This window comes from Megalops cyprinoides, chromosome 7 (genome assembly GCF_013368585.1).
Source record: "Megalops cyprinoides isolate fMegCyp1 chromosome 7, fMegCyp1.pri, whole genome shotgun sequence".
Lineage (NCBI taxonomy): Eukaryota > Metazoa > Chordata > Actinopteri > Elopiformes > Megalopidae > Megalops > Megalops cyprinoides.
The window spans coordinates 3,806,800-3,832,207 of NC_050589.1; the positions used below are offsets into that span (position 1 = coordinate 3,806,800).

Sequence of the window (25,408 nt, forward strand, 5' to 3'; positions counted from 1 at the left end):
TAGAATCTGCATTCCTTATTGTCCACTCCTGAGCTGTAAAGACTTTTATTCACATGGATAATTCCCTCACCCGGTAGCTGTTCAGAGCTAAACTGGGATGCTGATATTTTTAAATTCAATATATTTTTACATTATTTGCTCTTATTTCATGGGAACTTAAACTCTAAGCAGTGTCCTCTATATGCAGTGGGGTTTCTGGTGTTATGTTCTGTAGCAAGTTTTACATCAGATTTTCAAAAAGGAAATTGCAAATATGCTGGTTTGTTTTGTTTGCAATGTTGCAAATCGTGGGAACGTGGTTGTTTTTTTCATTGGTCTTGCAAATGATCCTGGCGCTGACAGCAGCGTTCCACGATAAGGAGAAGAAGCATGAAATCGTGTCAAGTTCAACAAAGGGTCTGCACTCAACAGCAAAGTGTAATCATTCAGACTTTCACTTTTTCATTAAATCTGTTTTAGATCTTAAAAGAACTTGCAGGCATAGTAGAGGCACCTTTGTGTGACTTGATCCGTCTGTTTTTGGGTGAGTGCAATTTAATCGTGAGTGTGAAGCTAACCAATAAGTGCATCACGGCTTTGTTCCTGCTTTGCAGGAAGAGTGAAGGGCAGCTGGGATATCAAAACCAAAATAATGTTGAATTGCAACCAAATAAAAGCTTGGGAAGTTCTCTCTTTTCAAGGTAGCTTTTTTTGGTATTACATTTAGCAGTGCAGCTTGATGTAAACACACCCATCATTAAGCCCTTTGCAATTTGTCTTACCTCAAAAGTGAACCAGAATAATGCCACAAATACCCATGTCACTCACAATATAAAAATAATCTCCGTGGGATTTCTGAGTCTGTGAGGGACAGTCTACGCAGGTGTATGGAGAACACAACCCTGGCAGTGTTCATCTGACTGTTCCCATGATAACACACACGGAATGGCCCACATGATGACCTGAGCCAATCACACACAAGCTTCCAGGTGGCCATTTTCATTTACCTGTTATTTACTGTTTAGTGCTACTGTTCAGACAGTAGCGTTTGGCTGATCTCTGCTAAAGCCACTGCCTGCTCCGACAACTGGCAATGCCAAGATATCGTTGGCCCTTCTGGTGTTTTTCTGGCACCGTTCTCAGGGCTTCTTGCCTCATCCACTGCCACCACTACGTTTGATCTGTCGATTAGCAGTTTCCCTAATCCGGGGTGACTTACCTTTTAACATATTGTCCATTTATACATTTGGGTATTTGCTGAAGTACAGTTTCATGGCAGGTACTCTAGTCAAAGGAACAGCGGCCGTACACCATGTAAGGATTGAACCTGCAACCTTCTGACTGGAGTTTTGGAGCTCCTACCACATCATGCCTCAGATCCCTGCCTCAGCAGGAAGTGACCCACCTGGTTCCTGTTAACTTTTCCAACAATTAAAATGCTTCCGGGAGACACTGTTGTCCCAAGCTGAGTACCGATCTATATCAGCAAATCATTCCAAATGATTTCCAGTCATCCAAAAGGCAAGCGTTTTAAACAGCTGTTCGGGTTAGTTGAATTTACCCTCAACCCCAGTGCTCTAAGCCAGTTTCATGGCATTGTCTCTGTGCGTATAGACTGCTTCCTGCAAGTCTCTGGAGTTTCACCACTGTGAAAGGGTCTGGAGAATCCCAAGTAGACATATTTCACCATTTTGCCAATTCTACGTTTTTTGAGCTTTGATGTATTTCGTCCTTTGCATTATTTTCTGCCCCGACATCAAAGCAGGAGGAAGAAAGGTTCATATTTTTTTCTGGTTGAAAATAAATTATTGAACACCTGAGTTTTCGGTATTGAATTTTTTAGACTGTCACGACTTGTTTCAGAGTAAGCCTTGAACATGTGCATATGTACAGACCCCTAATGGCACAGGACTTGGGAAAAGGGAATGATGTGGAAATAGAATTACACAGAAAGGTGCCGCGATTGTCATGTGACAGTAGGACTTCAAAAGGAGGCTTACTCTGGCACATTTGTACATACCCTTTGTACCCTTAATTCGGTACACAAATTTAAATCCATCAAGGTGGGACAATGCACTACGACATCCAAATTACATTTCAAGTAGCTTACGATCCGATTCTAGTTTTTGTGTTTTGTATACGTTTTCCTCTGAGTTTCCCCTTTAGCCCTATAGCTATCACTTTCACCAAAGGCAGATTACAAATCTTACCAGGTAAAGAATAACATTTCTAAAGCAGGCTTTGAGGGAATGTTTCCAGTTTCCGCCTGAAAGATCTGCCGAATCTCGGCAAAAGAAAGGAAAGGGAACCTTACAGGAGTGGCGAGAAATGGCACAAAAACCTCAACCATCAGTTTATTTATTAACCTAACAGAAAAGAGCCAGGAAGGACTACTGACAGACATAATGACTGTCAGAAATGCAAGAGGTGCATGCAGATCAGACATGCCCCACTGCAGAGGAGGTAGGAGGAGGAGGAGGAGAGAGAGAGAGAGAGAGAGAGAGAGAGAGAGAGAGAGAGAGAGAGCCTGCTTTCTGCTTCTGTAATGAGAGGAACACAAACGGGAGCAGACAGCGGGGAGGCGATGTGATGTATCAGAAACATTGCAGCTTCTGCACTGAATACATATCCGGATTCACACAGGAATACCGTGACGGAAGGTAAAAATGAGTTAGGGTTTCAGGAGCATCAGCTGAGAAGGGCCTAACCTACCCCCAGCGCTGTGGTACATGTGCGGGAAGCAGGTATATTTGGGGAGTGAGCATGTATACACTGGGGTTCGTCTTTTTGGCGGGTTTTGTCCATAAAATATTCAGACGGCACACACGACAGCTCTGTTGTATTCCCTTCCCTGCTTAAAATTCATAAGAAAAAAACAAAACGGGGGTGGTAGAGGAAAGAAAATTATTTCCAAAGTGAAATTACAATATTTGTCAAGGGAAGGTTAGATGAATGTTGCAGGATATAAAACAGATTTTGTGTGTGTGTGTTTGGAATACATGTAAAGCACTCACTAACATAACTTTTCTCAATATTCTAAGGGTGTTGTTGCATATTCTGGCAGAGACGTAGTTTAAGTTTCACAACCTGCTCATCGCTTAATATTAAGATAATAATCTTGGTAGCATTTGTACAAATGATGATTAAAAAAGGTGACTAGGTATGATTCTCTTAAGTAGGGGCCAGGGCTATAAAGTGCTAGGGAAAACACTGACAATAACTTCAGAATGCGATAAATTGCATCAGTAATACTTCCAATGGGTAAGATAAAAAAAAATACAGTAATAGGATGTTGATGTAGGTTTTCGGCTGGGAAATAATCTCATACATTAAGTTTCTTTCAGACTGAAACAATGTTTCCTCTGTGCTTTTGTACAACTTAAAGCAGTGCGTAAAGTGTAGAATATAATATTGAAAACTGCAAATAGATTAAGTGAAAAAAGCATCTTCGTGTGACTTTTCGATGTTGTAACAAACATGGGAAACTTCTGGTACATCTGTACAGCCATGATATACGATAAAACATAACAAGGTTTGCCCTGCACAATTTTCCCACAATATCATTTCACCCCATTGTGACAGTAGCCCAAGAAATATTCGTCCTGACAGTCCCTTATCACATGTGGCCAGAGCTCTGGCTCAAAGCGAAACACTTTCGATGCCTGCAACACAACCATTCTTCAATGTTATGAATCCTTTTTGGAAATGTTTCACAACACCAGCCCCGGCGACAGCCAGGACCCACCTGCTAATTACAAAGCTGTCTGTCCTTTTGTTTTTACCTGGCCTCAGTGTACTGATCGTAAGCATGACTGACATTATCGTGTGGGTTGGGGTTTGTCACAGTAATGGCTTGGCCTGGGCCTCGGTGCCGTTCCCTGGTTCCCCTGGCCCCGTTTCCAGCCCTGGCGCTTCAGAGCCTGTGGGCAGGGCAGAGGGAAGGCAGGCTCGCGCTGACAGCCGCAGTGGCAGGTGTGTGTAATTAGCACTGTTTTCCAAGCTTCCCCCCATGTAGGAGGTCTGTTTTCTTTCCACCCACTCCGCATGTCGTAAAGTGAAGAAAGTGGATCATTAGGAATTTTACAGGCCGCCTTTACCTCTCAGTATCTCTCTCTCTCACTCTTTCTTTCTCTCTCTCGCTCACACACACACAAACATACACACATTCTCTCTCTTCTGTCCCTCAGAAAAACAATCTCGCTCTGTCTTTCTCTCAAAACACACACACACACACACCCACACACACACACACACACCGTAGGGTTGGCCTATATATTGTGATTTTCCTGGTTCCTTTTTTTGTTTTGATTTCATATTTAAATAATACTTGTAATTTCCTCCTGCTTTTCTGTCTGCTTTTTGTTTAATTATGGTGAAATCAAGGGCTTGAAAGGGCTTTTAAAAGCAAAACAATATCTGTCTCACACACACATGAACTCTGTCTGTCTGTCTGTTTGTCTGTCTCTCTCTCCCTCTCTCTGTCTTTCTCAAGGGCTCTCAAATACAAGTATGATTTCAAGCATTTGTCTTATTTTGGGTGCAATTTTGTGGAAGGATAGGGTTTATTTATCCAAGTATTTAAAAGTTGATTGCAATACTTTATAGTAAGGTCCCATTAATTAGTAGGTAGTAAAAATGTGTGAGTGCATACTTGCTGTTCGTTTGATGTCTGTCCTAAAGGAGACCCTCGTCAGTCATTGTAAATGAATGCTTATTGAACATTACTTAATGTTATTATGCATTAGCTGAACTGTTTTGCAGTGCCTGTCCTGAAGTCATTTGTAAGCGCACACACAGCAGTGAATGCGGTAGTAATGCATTCATTCATGCTTAATTAGTTTGCATTAACACGGAGTTCATTATGAATAGAATGCAGTTTATTCCATGTACAAACCACAGAATTAAAAAAGCATCCAATCTTCTGAACCTGTTACCAATAGATGGTGAAACGAGTTTAATATATGTGGTGCTTCTGTCTCTCTTCATATGAGGTCTGAATGTTAGTTTTTTCTTCCCTCTGTCCAGATGTGTGAAAGCTGCCAGAGCTTGGTCACTGCTTCTCCCCCCTATAAATCTCCTGGTTCCTCTCCGCCCCTGGTTTATGATGGGCTTTTTGGGGCGTGCGTGGAACTCAGTGGTTTTGAAACACGGAGGACTTGTCACTTTTTTTTTTTAATGGCTGTCCTCCATTGACCTCCAGACTATTTTTCTATTATGCGGGATCCAGGCAGTGCTACAGTGCCGTCACAAAGGCCCGAGCGCCAAGGGCTAATTGAGACGTCACTGGCGCACCCGGCCACTTACACTGCTCTTTTTGTGCCTACCACTTTGCGCTGCCATTGGACAGAATATGCCAGAATGGGCTGTCATATATCGGCTGCACGTGTACCCGCTCCGAAAAAAGGAAGAAAAGAAAAGCCTCTGATTGCCCCTTGAAAAAAAAAAAAAACAAGCATAAGGAAATTTCTGGCTAGAGCACAGACTAGACAGAAATTACAAAAAAAAACAGCAATGAATTGATTGCAGCGACCATCTTTGTATAAAGATACACACAGCAACTGAGTTATGGTTTCAGTGTTTGGACCACTGTGCTAGGTTTTTCACTGCTAGAGAGATCATACCTGGAACACATTCCCCTCAGCAACAACCTGCTGGGACACAAAGAAAAGACCAGTGCAGATATTTATTATTTATTATTATTCAGCTCCTGCTTTTCTTCTGTTTTCTGTCTAGGAGGTCTCTGCTTGCAACATGAGATTCTGGTGTTGTCTGCATTCATAGTGCTAGTTCTGGAAGTTCTGTCTTAGGCAAGAATATTCATAACAGCCAGCTAATCAGAAAACATAGAGATTCAGCGATGGCAGAGACAAAACTTTAAATGTGCAACACATAGAGCTGAATAATAATACAATATCTGTGATACCGATTTCAGTTGGACATACAATTTACAGCTACATAGGTTCTTATTCTGTATATCTTACTGTGGTAAGCACATAGGCTAGATAACTCCTAACTATATACAATAAATAGAGTCTGACATCTAGCTCATATGAGTCTATATGAGTCATATACTACTAAGCGGCAATAGCACATTAAGTTGCTTTCTTCCAATCTGAAATAAACATATACATATATATATATATATATATATATATATATATATATATATATATATATATATATATATATATATATATATATATATGTATATATGGACATAAATGTACATTTAAAGCTGAACATCTCGTGTATGCATGCAAGCATTCATACCTATGTAGGCAAATGTTTTACTACATCATTCCCTGAACAATCTCCATTTTAGGCCTCCCATCTCCTCAGTAAATGGTGGCTTGATGCTGGCCTGTAGTCAAGGGGTAGATTATGCTTTTTCCTGGGGGCCCGTTTCAGTTCTGGTGGAAGTTGAATGGGAAATATTAAGCACGTAGAAATAGCATTTTGGTCCCATCATCATAATATTCCTTGCAAGTACAGAAATTTTCCAGTATTAAATAAAACATTTGCAAAGTAGCTATCAGATTTTACAGTTTATCAAATGCCCAGCTGTTAGAGCTCCAGTAATACAGATAGCTCATTGAATCCACTGCTTCTTTATGGGCTAAATTCATCACCGCAGTCTGCCTCGCATTCCCTAAGCTGCACTTTGATCAGTGCCGCAAGTTTAACTCCCCTCATGCATGTCCATGAGTATATCTTCTAACACACATTTAAAATACTTTTGTGCCACCAGACAGCCTGGAAATCATTTCTGGTTGTACTTCTGAGCAAAATATTCTCCAAAACCCCCATCAGGCACTGCCTCCTCTGCTTTTGGCATGCCCGTACCATCTCCGGGGCCCCCTCTACTCCCTCTCCCGGTGCTTTTGTTTTTCTCCTCTCCGTTCAGCGTGTATCTCCCCAGCACCCCATCTTCTCCAGTCTGAACAGAGTCTCAAATACCTCATGAATGTAGGTTTGGTTATGGAGGACTCCTCCTTTCCGATAAGATGGTATTAAACAACACTGAGATCAGATTCTTTTTAATGTACAGTAAAAAAAAAAAAAAAAAATCATCCAAAGAGAGAAACACGGTAAGACTCTTCCATTCAATGGCTGCCATGTTCAGCCCAGAACCATCTAATGCAGTTTTAAATGCCTTTATGCGACCCTGTTTTTAAATCACAGATTTTACACATCAGGCTCATCTCACCACGACAGCCTCATACAGGGCTATTAAGACTATTCACCTGGACATCTCTCTGTTAACAGTACCTTACAAAACGTATAGCTTGTAGATGACAGCCACACATAATTGATCCTCTCGAAAGGTGCATTTATCTACGGGAGTTGCAGGGATTTAAATGTATCCCTGAGAGACACCATTTATTCACCTGCCCTAGGCCTCAGCCTCCGCGACTCAGACAGGCCTAATGCGGCCACAATCTCATTTTCTGTGCAGAGAGCATATTGGATACGAGATCAATATTACAGCAGTCTGAAAAGCGGTGTGTCATAAAAATGTGGCACTTTGCTGTGCCTACCGTATTCATTTAGCTTTTTTTGTATAAAAATGTATTGAGTGGGTTTGTCATCTCCCAGGAGAAGTGCTGTGGTAATGGTACTTGCTTTTCGGGTTTAAAATCCCCCGCTGTGGCTGGACTACATTCCTCAAATTTATGACCTCTGTCTTCTCTTATCTAATGAGTAATTGAGGATTTAATTGGGTCTGGCGTGCTGATGTTTAACCATGGCCTGGATTCAATCAACATTTGTCCTCAGCTTTGACGCACTATTAAATTCGAGTGTTACTTTTTTCCCTCTTTTTTTTTTCCCTGTTCCCATGTTCGAAGAGTTTTGCAATCACCAAAATGAATGGAAAAAAAGTGTTTTATGGGAAAAAATGTAACAGATGTGTTTAATTGTGAGATAAGCATTGAGGACAGATGTTGATTGAATCCAGGCCCATGTCTTGGCTGGTTGTGAGTCACGCCAAAGTGCAGTGGACAATCGTGCAAGTGATTGTGTCACAACTGCTGCTTCCAATCATTCCGTGCCTTCACTGGTGCGCTGCCAGTCGTGTTCTGAGCAGATCCTGGGCACTGTTTGGCAAAGCTGAGTTATGCTGATGCAGCAGAATGTGTTCCAAAAGGGCGTTGTCCACAGACCTGGTTTCTCCCCCCCAGCTCTCTCAATATCATTGTGCTCTGAACGCTCACCGTCGCCATCGTTATCTTTGAACTGACAACACATCACATCTGCATGTGCAGCACGATTGCTAATGATTGTGCACACTTATCCACTGAACAGTGGTGAAATGCGCTCTGATTGGCCTGTTTGTTGGTCAAAGAAGCCGCTTGTCTCCTGTTGTGTGCCACACCATGGCATCCCATGTGATTTAGGTAATTAAGGAGCCCATAGGCCGAGCGAGCCGTAGGGACAGAGATTATTAGGGCCTCCACAGGATACTGACAGAGACAATCAATTGCACTAATTAAATGTGGGGGCACTTGTTGAATTAGATTATTTATTTTACATGATTTTACTTCATTCTCTTTGTGTGTGTGTGTGTGTGTGTGTGTGTGTGTGTGTGTGTGTGTGTGTGTGTGTGTGTGTGTGTGTGTTTGTGTGTGTGTTTGTGTGTGTGTGTGTGTGTGTGTGCGCGCGCGTGTGTGCATGCGTGTGTGCATGTGTGTGTGTGCGTGTGTGTGTGTATTTGTATGTGTAAGGACAGGTGAGGAAGGTTATGGTGTATAGGAGAGGGTGGTATATGATAGTGAAAGGCTTGTGCTTATACATACTTACTTGATGCAGACTTGGTGTTACAGTAGCTCTGCTGGCAATGATAGGCTGGTAGTAATATCATTATGATCTTATAGTCATTATATTCCTTGTAAGTAATTTTTGGATTTGCAAAGTGACTGTCTTATTGCACATGGTCTGAAATGTCCAGATGTTGTAACTTTATCTCAAGAACATAAGGACAGCCTTGCTGAATTTCTGAAAGGGTGGCCCTGAGACAAGCCAGACTTGTTTAATTGAAACTGGTCAGGTCAGTGTTGAGCAGCTCCTTAAAGGTGACAAAGGGAAATTGCAGGGGTGGGGGGATGTCAGGGTGGGAATCAGCCGTGTGCTAAACGTCTGTGATCCCCGCGTCATTAATGTGCTCAACTCACCGCGAGGCCGGCCGAGTCGCACCCCGCTGTAACAGCGCTGACAGGCCGGCCTCTGTTTTCCGAGAAACCAATTATTTCAATGTCCACCGGATCCTGAGAGGTTTCGTCTGACATGATCGGAAAGCCCTCAGAAACGATTTACACCCCGCAGGAGCGCCATTACCGGGATTTTAGAGCGATGCTTTGACCCTTCATCACCAGAAAGGCAAGGTCAGTTCAATGATGCCTGGAGATATGATCCTCCAGAATATTATTTTTGGAACTTCCTTGCAAAATGTGCTTAATCAGCTTTAAAAAATCTATTGATCCACCATTTCGTATTTGTGTAGCAAACAAATTCGGTCATCATACTGTGACGAAAATTATGTGAATGGAACTATCTAGCTGCAATTAAATCAGCTGGTCCAAAAAAATAAGCATCATGCCACAGGTGATACCAGATGCCTCGGTCTGGCCTTTGCAATCTGATCAAGGAGGATTAGAACTGATGAACTGGGGGCGGGTTAAGAAGCTTGTAGTTCTAGCTACCCCTCCCTGCATTCATTAGGAATACCTAAATACACCTTGCCTGACCTCTGATTTCTCTCAGGTATTATGGGATAGTGGTGTGATCGTGTTATTTAGAGCATGCTTGAGTTTATGGGAAAGTTAGTCAACCTTGGCTGTCATTTGGGTCTGTGACTCAGTCTGCAGTGTGTGCTTTCCTGTAAGTGATGTGCTTGTTTTCATCCATGCCCTCCTTTTTGTCTTGTTTAGGTTAGTTTCTTGAAGAACGACTACAGCATGAGTCATACAAGTTCTAAAATAAGGGCCACAGAAAATCCCTCTCACTTTTGAGTCTTTGACTTTGCATTTCCTTGACTTTGCTTTTTTTTTTTTTTTTTTTTTGCTTTGTATTCAGTTCAAAGGGTAGGAGCCACTCAATCCCAAATATATACTGATAAAATATTAGCTGGGTACAAAAAAAAGCCACTGACAAAGGTCAAACATACAGAGTAAATTCAGCAACAAAAACATGAAGCTTAGCACATATTAAAGCATGAACTTATGTGTGCTTTTTATTTCTCACATAGTAATTAATGCACTAACTCTCAAGCCATTAAGGCATTAATGGCCTTAACCACACACACATATGCCTGTTCAAACATGCGTTAAACTTACTTTCGGTGTTGAAGAGCGCAGGTCTTGCTTTACATTCCCAAAGCTTCGCAACGTGATTCACTTAATAGAACTAATCAGTTTTGCTTTCCGCCTCTCATACACTCTTGCTGAGTTGCCTCATTCCCTTAAGCTTAATTCAATTTGTTCAAGACTGGGATGGTGCAGTGCTGCTCTGGACTGCTAGTGAAGGGGGGAGTTCTTCCAAGGTCAAATGATGTCATGTTCTCATCGTAAGGCTGTGTTTTTTTTTTTTTTTTCCTGGCGCAGAGATAAGCGTTTTGCTTTCTTTTTTTTTTTGCACAAAGGAAGTCTTGAATTCAAAATAGGTTTACTTTTAATGATAAAGTGACATATAAAATGGATCTGACAAAGATGTATGGTAACCCATGCCTGAATGGTGCGGTACTCGGAGTAGTTGGCATTTGTGCTCGTTAAGAAACCACAAAAATTAATTGAGAAACTAACTAAGCTTAAAATGAGTGGAATACCCATCGTGATGACTGGTATCTTTAAGGGGCAAGTACAGACAAGAATTAGTTGAAGAAGCACTTTCATTTTATACATTTAGTCACACCATCGCACCTCCCCATCAGAAATAACTAACAAGCGACTGTCGAGAAAGTCAGATCTGTATTAGTGCTCAGTCAAACCGAATTGATCACCAGGTCAGCTAGGATGACATCCAGCAACCACAGTGGAATCCCGGTCAGGAAGCGTTACATTAGTGCGTACTTCAGTTAACTCAGTCGTTGTTCTCCCCTATCATCTCCCTATATCCCCTCATTCATAATAACTGTCATGTGAGTTCCCATGAGCCACTCCAAATCCTGTCCTCACTGGAGGTTTGCTGATTGAACATGGGCTATATTTAGCTCAGCTTTCCATCACATGTGCTCCCTTGCAAATCTGAATTCCAAGAATTTGCTTTTTTTAACCCTTCAGATGGGAGGATCGGGAGGCTGCTGTTGGAACCCTGCTGCCCAATCAGTCTTTATGAATGGGTGCTGTGATTTCTGAATCCCATTGAGGTTTGTCAGCCAGATGGATGACTTACCACTACGATCAATGTGCTTAGAATTAATTTGTTGAAGGATTAGTCTAGTTCTTTCCCTCACATTTCCAATATTAATAAGGATTGATTACTCTGAAATTCCCTCTTTTTTATTACATACTGCATGCAATTGGCTCATGCTGACAAATTTCATTCTCATGTGTAGTTATATACAGTCCATTAGTATATTGTGAAATAAACATTTTCTTGTGGATTTCATGTAGAAATTAACTTTTTAACATACACTTGCAAATATATTTCACTTACTTATTATCCTTATCCTTATTTCACTAATAAGGAGAACTAGTGTACAGATGCATGTAGATCATAAACATGCTCTCCTAACGTTTGGTTTATGATGGGGTACAAATCTCTCCAAAAGATTTTGAAGTATTTTGAAAAAAGAAGGGAGTGAATTTAAACAGTAGTGGTAATACTGACAAGGACAACGGGCCTTCAGCAGATGGCCTGGAAGCGTTTAATATCCGCCAGAAATGCAGGCATTCAGCTGTGTGCTTCAAAGCCCCTCTGATGACAACAGCAAGACCAGCTGGCTTCTAGCCACAGAGTGGGAAGTTTAGTCAGAGGACGTTAGCCCAGCAGAAACCCAGGGTGTATCCCTTGTGTACTTGCTGACAAAAAACACTATGACAGCAGGGTGGTACAGTGGAAATGAGCTTGTAACCCAAAGCTTTTTGGTTTGATTCCCAAGTGGGCCGCTGTAGTTATACCCTTGGGCAAGGTAACTTCACAAGCATTGTCTCAATAAAAAGCCAGTTGTATAAATGGAGAACATTTATAATGCAATAACAGTGGAACAAAGGCACCACTGGAAACGGAGTGCCCAGTCCACCATGCTTACCCCCCTTAGACACAGACCTCCATCAGAGGCCCAGAGGAACGTCCCTGCTTTGACTTGTCTGAGCTGGAGCTCCATGGCTGTGAGATAATGAGTAGTTAGTGGGGCTGTGGGGGTGAGTTCAGGGCACTGGGGATTTTCTATGCTGTGGGCAGATGACAGAGGGGGGCGTGGCAACCCCATGCTCACCCTGTGCGCAGCACAGAGACAGATCGCATCATCGTCTGCCCTCCCCACCCCAAGCACATTCCCCCCCACTATAGCTATCTTTTACAGAAAGGTCCAAAGCTTAGGAAAAGCATATACTTAACGATATAGCTTATACATCAACATATATAGTCAAAGCAAAGGAAACCGTTTTCTTTGGTGTGCTGTGGGCCAGTTTTGGCCTTTTGTAATGTCATGCGAAGGAGGTTATCATTAAAGAGGAAGCCCTTGTGTTTTCGACACCAGTACGTATCTCTCTCAGGTTAACAAAGGTTGCAGTAGCTCAGGCTGAGCAAGGCATCATGGGATCATCCCTGTTGACGTGATGCGGTGCATCTGAGTTGCCCAGAGTCGGGAGTAAGTCGGGGGGAAACGGCGCATTTTGCCGAGAGAAGCCGGCGGGCTTGGCGTTTGCCAGCGCTATAAAAAGGACGTGTTGACATCAACACTGCCGCGTTGCTGCTGCTTCTCCTAAGATGCCATGTGGTTTAATTAACACCATGCGAGCAGCAACAGCCCTCCCCAACGAAACTCAGACGAAAAAAAAAAAAAACCACATTCGCTCCCCTCAGCTCCGATGACAGGTGCTTCAGAAGTTGAGGTGGGAGACTACGGCACCGAGTGAAGATGTTCACAGCTCTCTGCAGCGACGGAGTGCTGCTCCAAGCGGGTGTCAAAGAGCTTCTCCAGCTAACGGTTCAATCCAGGGTAGTGACTCTCTGCCGACGCTACTGATGCTGTTCAGCTTAAAAAGACTTCTTATGGCTCTCATTAGAAAGTCAGCGTCAATGTGTTGTCGCCATCACTGCTGGAACCAAGGCGGTCACAGGTGTCTGACTTTGTTGCTTTTCGTTTGTTTTTTTGTCCTCTTGCAGCTGGAGACTGAGGAGGAGCAGAAACGTTTCGAGGAAGGGAAAGCGCGGTACCTGCAGAACAAAGCGAAGCGACTGGCGGAGAAAGAACGCCAACAATGACATACCTCTCCCAACAGCCACCCTATAGATGAAACACAGCGGCCCTGGGACACCATAAAACCATTCTACAGCACATTTTAAAGAACCCCTCTATAGAATAGTGAACCTGATAGAAATTGGAAGGCCAGCCTTTCAGTTTTACTTGAAACGCATCATGTTCTCGACTTTACGTTTCAGTGCTGCATACCAAAGCATCTATATATGTGTTTAAAAAGAAACAAAGTAATATAAATATTATATGAATAATATATCATATTTTGTCCTCAATTTTTTTATTTATACAGGCTGTAATCACCATGTTCAGAAAGTCCCCTGTTATGCTGTATGAAATAAATACTCTAATGTACACGTTGCTGGTCACTACCTGCTACTTTTTCCTTGTCCCGTGTCCTGTCTCCTGACTAAGGCCTGCCATTGAAAAGGGGGAATCCGTTACCCAGAATTCACCTCTTCACTGTGTGCACATAGCCTCCCCCAAAACTCGCTCAGCTCTCTCTCTCTGTCTCTCTCTCTTTCTGTAATGATAGCATGCTAGGCTTTTCCAAGTGAGCTATGTGTTGACAAAAAGGGAATGAAATCAACGATATATTGAGAGAGGGCACTCCTTGGTGCAGATAATCCGTCTTCATAAATGATGGCCGCCGTCCTTGGCGGCGGAGGGAGTTCTGGTGAAGGGGACAGACATGCATGGGGGGGTAAATCTGTCACATATGTACTGCCCTCACCCCACCACCACCCGCAGTGAACCAGGTACCATCTGATTTATATATGTGACGTGTACGTAAATTCATGAACCAGTTCTCAGCTGCAGAGATTACGTACACAAAAATGGCATATGCTAAAACCACTGGACCTTTCCCTCCAGATTGTGCACAGAACAGTATTGCCATATGTTCTGAACATATCCTGGATTGTGGTCCGTTCAATTTTCTGAACAAATTGAGGGTGTTGTTTAAAACTGCTGTGTAGTACTTTAGTAGTCCATGTGGTATTTAATTATGTAATACTCTGTATCGTATTTACAGCATAGTTGCTGCTACTTCATTCTGAACAACTAGCGCATTTCACAAGATAAGGTCAAGCATAGTGACTACAATAGCTTCAAACAATAAAATAAATAACACACAGCCCATTCCTCCCTTTACCCAGCCACAAAAACATAATTAACAAGTGTTTATTCAGGCCAAGCGGATTACTTAAATGAGCATGTGCCCTCTTCAGCTTGGTTACAAACCAGGGTGATTCATTCTGAAAATACAAAGGTACTAAACAGTTCTGCCTAGCTTTGAAAAAGAACTTGAACATGTTGACATTTACACATTCAGCCCCTGACAATGAATCTTGTGATAGCACTTTGCTTTACAATTACCATTTAATGTGTTTTCAAATGAATGTTTAGGTTTCCAGAAAATAGTTATGTATTTGAAAATTAACCACAGGGATAATTCAATTTCATTTAATTTAATGTACCAAGCTGGCATCAAGTTGATAGGCCGATTTCTAAATACTGTCTAACCAAACTCTCTTCCTGGGAGTTTTTTTTCTCACCCAACCATTCTAGGTGGTTTTTAGATTTCAGTCAGATTAGAAATAAATACCAAACGCCGACTCAAGTGCAAAAGAGAAAAAGCAGCTAGATTTACTCAAAGGTGACTGCTTCAAATGTCAGTCTGCAGTTGATCCCTGAAGATTTCAAACTAATAATGATATAACACTAGTTATAAGTTCACTGACTGTCCTCTGAGAATCTGGGAGAAGACTGCTTAAATTTAACCATATTTTTCTTTGTAATGAGATGGGCAACTTGTTGCAATTAAAAATGCTTTTGTTTTGGAGTTAGACCTCCTTAAAAGAGTCTTTTTACACGCTCATTTATCATTGGGTCTTAAATGAGCAAACCTAGCTTGCCTTGACAGCTCAATAAGAATAACAATGTGGAAGTGGACTTCTTAAAAGCGGGGGGGATGACTGGGGTATTAGGAAAGGTTTGTTGTTGGTGAGGGAAGGTATTATCTACATAACCTGCTAATAAATCAAGTCTCTGAGCTGAATGACAAAGGGGATTGTTGAAAGGCACGCAGCGTAAATATCAAATGTCACAGTGAATAAACCTGCCTGCAGACAGAGGGAGACTTATGGAGGGAAACTGGGGGCCGCTGATGTAGGCAGATGTCAGCTGGGCCGACTGAGCGGGATGGGGTTAGGAATACCACATTGGTGAGGGACAGGAGTACCCTATCTGCACCAACACAGTCACCAATGGCTGCTCTCTGGGGTCAAAGGTGAAACAACTCAAAGGTTTCTGAGCAGATCGCAGCTCCTCAACACCGATTTTCAGAGGGCATCTTTGGACCGATGCAACGCCTGGGGCTTTGGGTGTGGCCGTGATTATCCGAACAGGCTACAATGTACAATCACGGTTGGTACAGTGAGACAGGCAAAAGCTGTGGTTACCTTCCGTAGTGTTTGAAACGCGCTAGTTTTGTCTCGGGGTTAGGAGTAACTGTCAAGAGAACACTGTATGATCTTGTTTTGCGATACCTTCCACAGCATCCCCAAGAAGGGAGGAGCCACTTCCTTGATGCCTGACACTTCAGAACCTAAAATGACTGGCAGAATTCTGTAAAGCCCTTGTAAAACTGAATCTACTCCTTTCACCCACCCTCACAGGTGACCCCCCCTCCCCCCACCCACCCCCCTCCCCTGCCTTTTGTCACGTCACACCTGGTTTCACCTTGCTGGGCAGTGACCGTCACCTTACCATTGCCTGTGTCACTTTCCCCTTCGTATCCTTCTCCCTATCCTAGGGTATCTCTCATGAATAATATCATGTCACTCTCTGAGGTAATTATAGGATTATCTCAATAAACAGGCACCTCAAACAATACCAGGATTTTCTGCTGCTTTAAAAACGAAGCACTGAAATCGTACTGGAGGTTTATCCACTAATTAACCAGTCCTTGACACCAATTTTTTATTTATCTATTTTGTCCCCAGAGAGCCCAATGCCAGCAATATAATTTGGAAGTGTAACAGTTTTATGTCATGATCTGACTAAGTGGAAAAAAAAGACAAAATATGAGAAAACATTTAATAATTAACTGGCTTTGTGGCTGTATTTGAAAGGTTATTGTTGGTCATTTTGTGGAGTATAAGTCTCTTAATTGAAGGTGACAAAGAGCATTACAAAGCCTGGATAAATCAGGCATTGAGGAAACTGCAGCTAAATTAAAATTTAAGGGACAATAGCAATAGATTTAACCATCAGGGAAAAGTGAAACTAATTTCATTCTTTCTAGTGTTCCTGCAAAGAACAATGCCTGATTAGATTCTGTGCAATTTTAGGCCATTCTGTTCCTGAAAAGTGGAGAAACTGTTCCCCCCACCCCCACCGATACCAGTTAACGATAGGGTTATTAGACCATGACAGGTAATGGGAAGAACACAATCTTTTTTTTTTACATTTTGTATAATTGGATTTTTGAAGATGGATACACAAATGCATGCCTTTGATGCTGAAAAAGGGTAAACTTGGTTCATTCTGTACCAGTGGGAAAAGAAACAATCTTGTGTCTATTTTTATCCTCGGTGAACTCCAGCACGTCTCCAGAGTGGAGGGGGAGGAGTGGGAACACGAGTGATTTCAGATGGGAAAACAGTTATTCAGAGATGGAAATATAGCGTGAGGTCCCTCCACTCACTGCATGTTTAAAAAAACGCTGTCAAATAACACTCCACACTGTCGTCCTCACGCAAATTAAGTCAATTACAAACCTTCCCGTCATCACACACTTGGCCAGGCCCAACAAAAAAAATCATCTGTTTGCTATCTGTTTCCTGTTTATGTTTGTGCGCCATTTTGCTTTTCGAATTCGATAATTTTTATGAATGAATATTAGATCCAAAGGCAAGGAAAGCAGCATGGATGACAAATGTCACATGACACCACGCACTGGGTGATGCTCTCTTCTACGACCGGCAACACGTTATAAATTTCTTTTTTTTTTTTTTCTGTCAGTACCCAAATTAAATGATCGTGTGACAGGACATAACACTAGCTTGCATGTCACTGCTTTAATGAAGAGGAGCCTGTGGATGGATCTTTCCTCCCCTTCCGTGGTGTGTTACTCTCTGCCAAGGAGGAAGCACATGCTCTCTATGGAGCTTGCTGTGCCTGAGACACAGTTATTTGTGTGATGAATGACCTCCGTTGGCACGCAAAAGCCCATTAGCCTCCAGTGAGAAGGCCGAACGACCTGGGATGGAAAAAGAGATTAGAAACAGTGTCTGTTAACGGCTCCATATTTTCCAGGAACACACAGCCCATTAGGAACATATATATGGGAAGCTCACGCCAACACATTCTGTGTAGATAACAAGCCATGTCACATGACATACACATTCATACAAAGTGATGGCCTTTAATACTGGTCATGAACAGACCACAAGGGCTAGAGACTAGTTCCGCACACTGCAACATCCATGAGAAATCGATGGCTTGCTAAACCGCAGCAGACGTCTTATTTAGAGAAAGGTATTGCCAGGTGCGGGTGTAACCCCCCCCCCCCCCAGACTTTGAAAAGCATGCCAATGGCTAAATGGTGGCAGTGAAGCATAGTGGTTAAGGAGCAGGACACGGAACGGAAAGGTTGCCGGTTCAACTCCCCACTGGGGCACTGCTGCTGTACCCTTGGGTAAGGTACTTAACCCACAATTACTTCAGTAAATATCCAGCCGTATAGATAGATAACATTGTAAAAAACTGTAACCGATATAAGTCGCTCTGGATAAGAGCGTCTGCTAAATGCCCATAATGTAATGTAAGGTAATGTAAATGGACAACCTTCACCTGCAGTAGCAGCGAGTGGCCCGCGGCTGAGGATTCTGCAGAATTCTGCCGGTGCGGAGTTCCGGAATGCCCCAAGCACCGAGGAGCTGGAAGAGGAAGTAGATCTGCCTCAGGCCCCTGCGGAGTGAGTGAGTGAGTGAGTGAGTGAGTGGGCCGGGAAGCCTTCTGTCTCTTTTTACTTCCAGGTCACCAAATTCCATTCAGGAGAGGGCTTGTCATTCCCCCCGCCCCCGTGTCTTCCCCACCATTTGCTTCCCCGGTGAACGCAGAACACCTCCTGCAGTCCTGGGGAGGGTGGCTGCTTAACCCCCCAGGAAAGACAGATGATCTCTACTGCGGAGGATGCGCAAAGGTTTACATTACACCTAACCAGGCTGCACCCACTTCCGTTTGCCTCTGAAACACCACCAGCGCATATTTCCCTCTGGCGAAACCTGACTACAGAGACTCAGTCAAGAGAAGCATCCCTTTCAGTATCCATTCATACACTTCAAACATTACATTCATACAGAGACATCTCTGGAGATGTACACTGCGCTAAAAAGACCGAAAGCACAACAAGAGAAAATGTTTCATAGAAGCCACCGCCAAATGATTTTACAGACAGCCTCATTATTTTATTTATTCGCTTATCAAATACTCTCATCCAGAACAACTTACATAGCCTGTGTATCATCAATTTATATGGTTGGATATTTACAGGGGCAATTCGGGAGAAGTACCTAGGAATCAAACTGACAAAATATGGGTTACAGGACCTGATTATTACTATGACAGCACACACTGCTTCAGATAATTGTAAATACAGTGAGGCAAGCTCATTTTTAGCAATAATTTCCAAATGCATGGCTGACCACTCCACATTATCTTTTGAGCAGCCTTTGGTAAGTCTAAAATGCCACCCGAAATACCACAATGATCGAGCCATTCTTCAAAGGCAGTGGTTTTGTAATGCATTAAAATTCTGCCTGATCATAAGGCTGTCCTCAGCTTGCAGAGAGAGTGGGATGGATCGGCGAAGGCTTGCCTCATGGACCACCGCACTAATATTCATTCATGTTCTTGTGCGGTAAAGATAAATTGCTTGGGGATAGTGCTAGCTCAGCATTCTACACGCTCAGGTCAGCGAACACAGGAAACCTCTTTAACAGTCCATGCAATGTAAAATAACCACGTTTATTATGCTGACAGATATCTGTTGATTGGAACTGTTTGTGGTTTACAGTTTATTATAGGAAAAATTCCTGCTAGGCAAATAAGCGCTAAATCATTTTTTAGCATCACCTCCACCATTAAATGTTTAACCCTGAGTGCTTGACTCCATGCAAGTACAAGGGTAGGTTACTTTGCTTTCTGACAAGGTCTGGAAGATATTTTGGCAGTGCCTTGTTTGTAAACAACACCGGGATGTGATGATTTCTGACACAGCCTAGAAACAAAAAAAAAAGTGAGGTTACAAAATGAAGTCTTTAAACCTTTTACACGTCTGATCCTGTTCCCGGAGAGAGACGTCTCCTGCGCTTTAGCGTGCTGACAATCTTCCCATCAGCCCTGCGCACGTACGCTCACACCGGGCTCACCAGCTTTGCTGCTCTGCACATTACGCAACACCGGCCACTCATCACGTATGAACACACACGTGAATACAACGCGTCGGCTTCATTCGTTTGTATTAAATCCAGCAAAACGTGCCACCGACACCCAGTTCATTCTCCCTTTGGTCAGAGGAGTGAAGTCATTTTCACCAGCACGGAAAAAAAAAACCCAGGAGGAGATTTTTAAAAATCAAATCTGCCATTCATGTACATGCTCAGATTTCAATCTGAAATACAGCAACAACATAATGGTATAAGAAATTACTCATAATATCTTGAAACACTCTATAGGCTTATCATAAAAACCTCGGTAAGAAACCAACCAACTGAAAGCGATGATATGAGCATGATAACAGGGGTGCCACATAAGTCAAAACATCAAGAAAAAGGAAATTGATAGATCATAACACTTTCTTTGATTTGATAGTCATAGCAGAAAACACTATTGTTGTTGGATTGAATGCCCCCTCTCTCATTATTATTTAGCATTTGCTTTCAATTCTTATCTGATGGCAGAATACTCAGTAGTGTCTTCTGTTGGCAGTACAATCTTAAACAGCAATGCTGGCCTGGAGAGCTGAACTAATAATGCTCAGTATATCTGCCTTTCGTGGCTCTGGAGTAACATCAACATAATGACAGTATTTGCTCTGGAGCTCTGTTGCGTATGTAATGCAGATGCTCATTAGAGACCTGTGAATCATGCTGGCATGACACTCTTCAACACAGGCATTAGGGGGAACACAGAGTTGGATTTGTACATTACACACGTACATTATATACATTATGTACATTATATACATGTACATTATGTACTTAACTGAAAGATTGCCAGTGAGGTTTTTTTTTATTGTTTCATTACCCTTGTTTCAGGGTTCTCAGGCTGAAAAACATTAGCAATTTTAGGTTAGAACAACTCTGACAGATGATTTGTGATATCGTATGTTATGTAATGTTTGGCTCTGTCATATGGCACACCTGGTGCACACAGTGTACTACTACATAACGTCAAGGTACACTGATCTGATAGTTAGAAAACCAGAAAGTTAGGTAATCTGATTGCACACTAGCATACTTGGTTATTACTTTGTTAACAAACACAACCAATATTGACAGAGGCTGTCCAAAGTTAGTAGATTTTGCACACAGACAAGTGCCATGGTTCTCACTCAGCTGCTGTTAGAAAACCAGAAATTCACAGCAACCTTTTACATACTTTCAGGGTATATAAATATCTATTTAAAAAGTTGTGCTTAATTAGTCCCTGCTGCCTAATATGGAAATGCAGGAAACTGGCCGGAGCGTATCTTTAAAACCGGGAGGACATGTCTTGCCCTGGTTCTTATTTTAAATGTTAATTGACTGGATTACAAGTGGAGCAGAATGAAGTGACACAACAATCACTGGGAAATCAGAACTAAACTGAAGCAATGCGCAGGATTTAACAGCGGGACAAATCTTAACTGTGATGCAATAAATAAGTACAGAATTAGACATTCAATTAAAGATACTGAGGAAACTTTCAAAACATGTTTCCAACTCAATTACACCCACAGTGACAACTAATATTTTATGAAATACATAAATGTATGATACATTTTTTTCAACGTCAATGCTTCGTTTAATATCTATTATCATTCGTTGACATCAGTAATGGGTATAAGAAACATTTAAACAAGGGTTTAAATTTAGAACTAGCCTTTCAAACGATGAACATACAACCTTCCTCCTTCTTCTCCTTCTGTGGTTTAAGGAACCATGTTGTCATCATACCGTCGATAAAGAAAGGAGACTTGTATTGTTTTGTTTACCATCAAGACAGGCTTTGTTTACTTTATACGCAAAACACATATGAATCGAAAAATAAGAATCCGATGTAAGTGACTCATTTTGAGGGGTACACATGGGAAATCTATGCCTGTATGTGTGTCCAGTAATAGTGTGTATGGGGGGGTGGGGGGGGGGGTTCCCCTCTTGCCTCACAGCTCATTCACCTGTGCTGAAAGTGCACTGCACCTTTACTCAGAACACAGACACAAATGCACTCTACACCCCCTTTCTTCATTTTCCCCAGCGTCTCACACTGATCCACTTCAAATATAGATCCGCAATGGAGCCGACTCATTTTAATGCCGAACTAAATGGCATTTTGTGGCCTGCAGGACTGCTCAAACAACAATACTTCAACAGCTTGGGCTTTAAAGACAGATAGGCCCACTGACAGATAGCACTGCCACATGTGCTTCAACATACTCCTAAAAAAGTGAAACAGTGTCTCTAAGGGGAAAAAAACAAGTCCATTCCTGAAGGAGATGTGCATGTATGAAATTATGGATGCAGTGTTTCTCCTTTTTCCAGTCTGATGCCAGCTTCAGTAATGACTAAGAGCAGTGTGATGTGGGTGCTTGTATTATGCTGCTCCAGGACTCAGGGGCTTACTGACTGACTATCAGGAGAAGGCTGCAGAGAGAAAGGAAGAATTCTTCAATCTTACTTACATACTTTTTCAAGTAATAAAAGCTTGCATAAAAAATTCTGGTTGGCAGCATTCTGAATACTGATGTTCTGATGTTCATACTTTGAGTATCTCACCCTCAAGTATTAGCTAAATTTGTTCTGCCACTGACATCAAAGGAAATGTAACACTCAATTTATGCATGCATGTTTTAAAAACGAAATATGTTCTTTGAATCTCCTGGTCACTGAGAAAAAAGGTGTAGCCCCAAGACCTCTCCACTGGTTGCTGATGGGTGAGGTGCCCATCTCTGTGGGGTGTCAGTTTAAATTAACAGCTTGGACCAGATACACACTCTTACACCCCTCACACCCATACAAACAAGGTCAACTAAGAGTCGTGATACAGAGGTATTATGAAGCTGACGGGATATAAAGCCTATAGGGCCTATAACCAATCCTTCAAACACATCAGCTATGCAGTTAAAGTTGTCTGGGTTTGTTCTTGCTGGACAGCCTAGCTGCATTCAGCTTCGCTTCTTTTACCCCGACTGCTGAGTGATCGGTGCTGACAAGCCCCAGTCCAAATTCATTAGTCCCACCCACAGCTCCAGCTGCCGAGCCAGGATAGGCTGCACTATGAGCCACTCAGAGTGGAGTATAAGCAAGCATTTTAGGTTGTAACCAGTCAAGTAAAATCATGATTGGTCACGCACATGGTCTGCTTAGCAGGTAGGTCTAAGAATTTGGGATTTTTTTGGACAGTTTTTTATTAAATGAAATAAATAAGAGGCTTTCTCAGCACTACTTCATGCTGACACTTTTTTCTGTTGGCACAAAGGTTTCTATAACCACACTGTCATCAGGCTAATGTGCCCATACAGAATGGTGATTTCATGAATCAGTGTTGCAGTATTCTCTCCTTCCATCCCATTCTTGTCTCACTGACACGTACAGCTTACTCAATAGGTGCACAAATACAACTACTAACAATTCTTATTTTTATTTTATTTCCAGGACATTTGATTCAATGTTTTTGGAATCAATTCAATTATGCGGTAGTTCAGGACTATCTACGGTACACTCTAATGTCATGTCGGGTTGCACAAGCACTGCATGGCCTCATTAGTCAGAGAGGTGAACGGGCAAAAGTGATGAGGTGAACCTGTTAAATGTTAAGGCTGGTGAAAATCAAGAAAGGGGAAAAAAAATGAAAAAGGAACCAACGTGCCCTGCTTATTCAGAGAAAAATGCCTCTGTACCATCGTTATGTTGGAGGCTGGGCTAAGTTAGCACACTGTTGCTGGCTGTCTGGGGTGTTTGCAGCCAGCAATTTCTAACTTGGCGAGACGTCAGAACCAAACACAGTCTGTCAATGACAAACCAAATTTGGGCAGATCACGAGTCACAACAATCCGCCAAGATTGAATTATCCATCATGCTCCATCTTCTTGATTGTTTTTGCACTGACGGTTCCCAATCAGAGGTGCCAGGCAGCAGTATCCAGGCCTAGCGATGTACTGCAGTGCAGGTTGCCATCAATTACTACAGTTGGAAATTCTGCAGCGATTCGACACTCTTGTCAGACTGTCACACTTGGACCACTGCACCGACTGGTCTGCTGCACACATCACTTATCGTTCAGTACTTCCAGGCCCAACTCACTGACATCTGTCAGGGTGGTCTACTCAAACCCTTGATTTTCCACTGAAGAGGGCTCGGCTCTTGCAGTGACGGATACTGGTGTGCACTGACCCCTCCTGCGGGGTTCTCCGGCCTCCTTTTGGGTTATTGCAACCTGCTGTTTCCGATGCCGAGGAATTGGCAGTGCACAAATGATCACAAAACTGGAGCACCATGATGTCACATTCTGGGCAGGCTGGCGTGGCTCATGGTCTCCCTGATATTGGCATATCATTGACAGACTGGGTTTAACATCTTGCCAGGTTAGACACTGCTGGCTGTGGACACCCAAAGCAGCAAGCAACAGGACTGTCAGGTTTAGAGTCTGGCCTTCCAATGTACCAACAGCATGACAAACGGGATGCATTAGCTCCTTTCTATTTTTCGCTTTCTCGACTCGCCCAAGGCCTGACATTCAACAAGTTAAATGGCCTCATCAGCCGTGACAAATCACCTCTCTGACCACTGAGATAATGAAGAGCTCATGCGACTGTTAAAGGCACTCAAAGATTTCACCATTAGTCATTAATGATCAATTAATCAAACCAATACCAGAAACATTCAGTCAAAGCTCCAGACATGTATACTTTGTTTTTCTAAAAATATAACCATGTATAAATAGGGCGACACATTTTCTGACACTCAGTGAGTCAAAAAAACACACTTAACAGGCTGACTATGTTTAATGTAAACCTGCAGTTATGACTGCTAATGAATTATTTCACCAGCTATTGCTTATTATCCTATCGCAAAAAAGGTATCAGTATACATGTACTGTATGTTTAGGGAAAAAACAGTTTTATAAGAAGTGAATAAACAATCATGGAAAAACTGTACGATGACAATTACTTCCACATGTTCCTGTTTAGACCACAAACACACATCTCCTGAGAAGCATTCTCAAGTAGGAATTCTGCAGTAGGAAGCAGTTACTAGTCCAAGAAAAGACTGCATAAATATTGAGACTTGAAAATATAGATGCATTGCACAATATTTAAGCAATTAAAATCACGTTCTTCCTTCGTCGGTCATTCTGCTGAATTACTTTTATTATTTTTCTCACTGGATGCAATATTAGCCTTAAGGAGGATTCCATTCACGCGGATAACAAATCATCAGGGGAAAAAATCCTCCCCGTGGAAGTTACATAATAACGCAATAATGTCAATGATGAGGGCCGAGTGAACGTGCACGAAAAATTGTAAGCGAGTATTATTTTTGAAAGAGGAATTACAGATCAGCTCAACGACAAACAGATACGATTAACGCTTCTCCTTTTTAACCTACTGATTTAATCCTTAACACTCCGTGCTGCAGATCGTGCCCTGCAAATACGCGCAGTCCTTCCTTAGCTCGCGTCGTGCATATTTAATTTAGCAGGCCTGGCCTTCATCTCGCACTGCTAATGGATCCTACTGTCACGTCT

General features: G+C 42.3%; 1 protein-coding gene across 2 annotated transcripts in view; it reads left to right on the forward strand.

Moving 5' to 3' along the window:
• acot7 (acyl-CoA thioesterase 7) overlaps positions 1–13,710 on the forward strand; it is an 86,616-nt gene extending 72,906 nt beyond the window's left edge. For both annotated transcript variants that reach the window (XM_036533840.1, XM_036533841.1), the window contains exon 10: positions 13,303–13,710. In XM_036533840.1, coding sequence (XP_036389733.1) covers positions 13,303–13,401 — 99 coding nt within the window. In that variant the 3' untranslated portion in view covers positions 13,402–13,710. The remainder of the gene's footprint in view (positions 1–13,302) is intronic.
• The last annotated feature ends 11,698 nt before the right edge of the window (positions 13,711–25,408 follow it).